The 5,333-nt window shown below is 44.6% G+C and overlaps 1 protein-coding gene across 1 annotated transcript; it reads left to right on the forward strand.

Annotated features, from left to right (window-relative positions):
- The first annotated feature begins 2,428 nt into the window (after nt 1-2,428).
- LOC101545472 (C-type lectin domain containing 10A) lies at nt 2,429-4,859 on the forward strand. Its single transcript, XM_012931897.2, has 9 exons — nt 2,429-2,495; nt 2,902-3,018; nt 3,315-3,410; nt 3,507-3,578; nt 3,687-3,758; nt 3,914-4,000; nt 4,078-4,229; nt 4,478-4,584; nt 4,703-4,859. Exons 1-9 carry the CDS (start codon nt 2,429-2,431, stop codon nt 4,857-4,859), a joined length of 927 nt encoding a protein of 308 aa, XP_012787351.2.
- Nucleotides 4,860-5,333: the final 474 nt, after the last annotated feature.

Raw genomic sequence — 5,333 nt, forward strand, 5'->3', positions numbered from 1 at the left:
CCTTGAACAAAGGAGGAACATGCATATGTTGCCCGAGCCTATGTGCCCAAGCACATGTGTCACCTGCATCTCCCCTCTTAAGATGTGTACTTTCATGCTTTTGTGTCTAATGCTGGGATGTGTCTAGGGACTCTCTTCGACCTTGGAGAAGACCACATTCTCTCTGAGTGCATTACTTTCTCTCACTCTCTCCCCCCTCCATACCTTCAAAAACCCTCCAAATAAAATCTGTTTACTTCACTACTTGTCTACTCCTGAAATTCCTTTCTGCAAGGTGAGACAAGCACCCAGAACCCTGGGTCCCGGATGGCAGAAGTGGACGTGGAGAAAGTGACCGTCTTTCTCCTCTCTGCTTCACATAAGCCACCTGTGGGACCCACCGACATAATTTCAAGACATAAAGGAACTTTGTACTTAAAAAAGATGTGTATAATCAATTCAGAGAAGCTTTCTTAGAAGGAATTACTGGATGAAATAGTATCCCTTTTGTGAAGACAGCACATGTGAAGAAAATAAAGTAGGGCTTTATTGCAGCACTTAAATTGAATTATGTGAACATTTACCACATCATGAGCAAGTCATGTTCTGAGTTTCAGTCCATCCATCAAAATACCTCTTAAATTTCTCATGGGAATTGAATGGTTAATTCAGGACAGGTTTCTATCATAATTTCAACACAGCTTTATTTATTTTATTTTGGGGCTACTACACTCAGTGATGCTCAGGCACTGCTCCTGGGTCTTGCTCTCAAAAATTATTCCTGGTGGTGCTTGGGAAACCCTATGGCATGCTGGATCAAACTCTGGTTGGTCACGTGCAAGACAAGCGCCTTACCCACTGTACTATCTCTCCAGCTCCCCAATACATATTTGGATTTTATGAATTTTGATCCGTTTCAGTCTCCTCCCCTCTCACTTCAACCGAAAAAATTCACCCACTCTGTTACCTACTTCCCTCAAACTGAATATAATTTAGCCAGTGGGGAACTTGATGACTGAAGCTTAGGTTCCTGTCACACATGATTGAACAAAAGCAAAGAAATGGGCTCCTTTGGACCTGAATTTGCAACAATAGACACTAATAATTCTTAGAAATTCAGATGTAGGAAATGAAATAGTATAGTTTTGTTTTTCCCCTTCCTGGTACTGCTATCTCACAAATAGTTTTTTTTTTAAAAAAAGGAAGTCAGAGAGCTGAAAAAGTCATAAGTGGAGTAGACAAATCCTGGAGGAGGGGCTGGAGTGATAGCACAAGTGGGTAGGACATTTGCCACCAACCCGGATACGATTCTCAGCATCCCATATGGTCCCCTGAGACTGCCAGGAGTAATTCCTGAGTGCATAGCCAGTAGTAACCTCTGTGCATAGCTGGGTGTGACCCAAAAAGCAAAAAAAAATCCTGGAGGAGGAGAGCAAAACTCACGTCATATCCAACACCCCCTGCATACATAATTTCTGCCCTTTCCTTATTTGTTGTCCAAATTGAGGAAACAGGATATCACAGATTATAGATCTGCACTCCCAGACATAAACATCAAGACAACTGTTTACTTATGTGGATTCTTCATCAGCCATCTCTACCCCAAGTCTCCAGAACTGAGGATTTTCCAACTCTGGTCCTTGCTGCACGAGGATACTAAGAATCTTTGCCCCCTGAATTTCCACAGGTAAGGGGCTAGAATGCAGGTTCTGCTAAGGGGACAGGGCAGGATGTGAGAGGAAGCAGAGAGTAGAAACTGGGTCTCAAGTGTGACTAAATGAAAAGAAATATAAAGGGACATCTTGGGGCATTGACTACTAAGTGGAGATTTCAGATTCTTCCCTCACCGGACTGAACTAAACATCATGATTTGCACCCACAACTTCAGTCATAAATTGAGATTTAAACCAAATCCCATCACTAGTCTATTCATAGAGCTCTATCCTGCAATACTAATCCCACTGCTAACTCCTGATGTTCCTTAACCCCAGAGTCAACTAGAATCTTAACAGCAGTGTCAATTGCAAAGCTGGATCTCAATTCTACTTCCAACTTTGGTACCAGGCATAGGTTCAATTTCACCCATGAAGTTCATACATGAGTACAGACTCAAATCCAAGTGGTGACAACCCTCAATTCCAGCCCCTATATTTGACCAATTTAACAAGACATTGAACTACACTCTATTTCTACTTTCAATGGAAAACTCAGCACAACCCCAATTCAAATCCCATTCCTGACCCCGCTTCTAATCTTAGATACAATCCCAGTTCTATTCCGAGACCTAGTTTTAAACCCAGGTGCCTTCTTAGTCTGAAACTCATCTCTTGCCTCTGCTCTGGCCCTGACCTCAGTTCTAACCTGCTTCCAGCCTCTCCCTTTCTCCCAGAAGCCTGGCCACTAGCCTTGTCTCTCCTTCAGCTCTTACAGCTTCCTTGTTGGTGCAAGCATGTCACTAAAGTATGAAAATTTCCAAGACTTGGAGAGCGAGGAGAGAAGAGATCGCTTTAGGAATGGTAAGAGTAAAAGATGTTTCTTCCTAAAACAAATTTAGGAAGATTTCTGCTATCATTTCATGTCTGTAACTGTATCCTGAGCTCTGATGATTATCTCCAAGTGCTTAAATAACACCATCATGCCCTGTTTCTGTATTGTGTAACCATGTGTAACTGTGTGTGTGTATGTGTGTGTGTTCCGGGGGTGGAGATCCATATAACTGAGGACTTGGTGACTGAAGACTTGTGCTGCTTATGATGAGTGAAACACTAAGATGTTCCCTATCCCACAGTTAGTTTTGCCCAGGCTTCCCCAGCATCACCTGAGTAAGCCTTCATCTCTGACAGGTCCCTGTGGCCCTCTCCTTCTCCCCTGTCTCTCTCATGCACTGGACCTTGCTGGCCCTGACGTGTTCTCCTCTTGTAGGGCTGCCTCCTCCCCAGTCTTTCCTGCAGCGTCTCTGCTCCGGCCCCCGCCTAGTCCTGCTCAGCTTGGGCCTCAGTCTTCTTCTATTGGTTGCCAGCAGTGTTATTGGATTCAAAAGTAAGTCACAGGATGGGCAGGAGAAATTATGGAGCACCATGGTGAGGGTGATAGGAGATAGTGATGGACCAGATTAGCAGAAGATGCTGTAGCTTATTAGCTGGTAATGCAGTCAAATGACAAATCTGCAAGTCTTGGTTTCCTCACGTGCAATGCTGAATATCAATTTCACCTTCCCCTTTGGATTTAGTTGCTATGCCAACAGATCAAAATAAGGCATGTGCAGTGCCTACTCAGTGTCCCCCCATAGAGCGCTTGTTGTATCTTGACACCAGTTGCCTCATCTCCCCACTTAGATTCCAAGTTCCAAAGGGACCTGGCAAGCCTGAGAACATCATTCAGCAATTTCACATCAAACACAGAGGCTGAGTTCCAGGCCCTGAGATCGCAGGGTAAGCCTAGTGTGGAAGAAACTCTTATAAGGGTGGAGTGCTGAGGGGAGGTAGGGTCCTGAGTCCTGAGTTTCTCTGAGTCCTGGTGTCCTCTAGGTCACAGTGTACAAAAAACCATAGAATCCCTGAAAACTGAGGTGGAGAATCACAGTCAGGAGTTGCAAGCAGGTGAGAGGGCCTCCAGGAGGGTGTATGATGGCAGGGGGCTCCTAAGATTGGGGTGGAGTGGGCACGGGCTGAGGGCAGACTTGTAATGCTGAGTGCTCTGCTCTTTAGCTCGTAGTTTGAATGACAAGGTTCTTGCTCTGGAAAACACGCTGGATAAACAGCAGCAGCAGCTCAAAGCAGGTCAGACCCCTTCTCCTCTCTTTCTGGATGTGGTATGTAAGGGACCGCCTGAAGATTCTAGGTTGGTTCCCATAGGGACAGATGGACTCCAAGAACTCACGGAGTAGGAGCCACACCCAGAGCACTGCCCCCATGGCCCCTTCTTTGTTTGTCAGATTATTCGGAAATGCTCTCATTTGTCCAGAAGTTGGCCAGAGACCTGAACTCTCTGAACTGCAAGATAGCTTCTCTCAAGAACAATGGTAAGTGGTGTTTCAAACTGCCTGTCCACTTACCACTGACCAGCTTCTCACACCCTCCCTTCCCCTGGCTCCCACAGGCTCTCAAACTTCCTGTTGTCCCACTAATTGGCTGGAGAATGAAGGCAGCTGCTACTGGTTCTCTAGCTCTGGGAAGTCCTGGCATGAGGCTGACAAATACTGTCAACTGGAGAACGCCCATCTGGTCGTCATCAATTCCAGGGAGGAGCAGGTGAAAACCTTTGCTGTGCTTTTGAGAAAATGGCTCTCAACCTTGGCTGCACATTAGATTACACCCACTGCCCCTGGGCCTTTTAGAAGCAACTGCCAGCTGTTTCACCCCCACTGATTTCATTTGCCTGGGTGTTGGGATAATCATCCCCAAACTACTCTCTTTTAACCAAAAGCTTAAGTTTAGAACTGCTAGTCCAAGTTTTTGGCTAGGGTGGGAAAGTCATCATTACCCTTTTGTTGCTCCAGAATTTTGTACAGAAACATATAGGTTCCTCATATACTTGGATGGGCCTCAGTGATCCTGACGGTATCTGGAAATGGGCAGACGGGACAGACTATGAAACCAACTTCAAGTGAGTTCACTCTGACTTTCTATGTCCTTCTCAGCTCAGCTTCTGACCCATCATCCCTGCTTCCCAGACCTAGATTATCTTCTGATCTCCCTAGTGTGTTCTTATTTCCTCCCTTTAGGAACTGGAGGCCAGGACAGCCAGATGACTGGCATGGACACGGGCTGGGTGGAGGTGAGGACTGTGCCCACTTCCATCCCGATGGCAGGTGGAATGATGATGTCTGCCAGAGGATCTACCGATGGGTCTGTGAAATTGACCTGAGTCCACCCAGCTAAGCGGACCTTGGAAATACTTTCTATATATCACTCAACTTGGCAGTGGCTGGAAAATCCTTCCCCTGATACCTCTATAACAAGACCTCTATGATAGTGAGTCTCTGAGACAATGTCTAGCAGGACAACTGAAAGGATATACAGCCATCCCTTTGCTTTTCTCTAAGTGTTTTATTAGTTCCCTTTTGTAAAAACATTTATGAATATTGTTCTTGGCCACCAAACCAACCAATGACTCAATGCCCTCTAGTCAACCAACTCTCAATCAACTTACAACAGAAAAACATCCATTCAATAGTGAATAACTAACTAACAAGTTCATTCTTGTCTCTTTATGTTTTTTGCCTTATTTATTAACATATTTATACATATTATATTCCAATAGCTTCTACACATCAGACTTAAAAACTAATTATTATTTGTTCTTCTATTATGAGCTTTTTGTTATGTATCAAAATTATTTTAATTGTTCTGTTA

The sequence above is a fragment of the Sorex araneus genome, chromosome 3 (assembly GCF_027595985.1).
Source record: "Sorex araneus isolate mSorAra2 chromosome 3, mSorAra2.pri, whole genome shotgun sequence".
In the NCBI taxonomy this organism is placed as follows: Eukaryota; Metazoa; Chordata; class Mammalia; order Eulipotyphla; family Soricidae; genus Sorex; species Sorex araneus.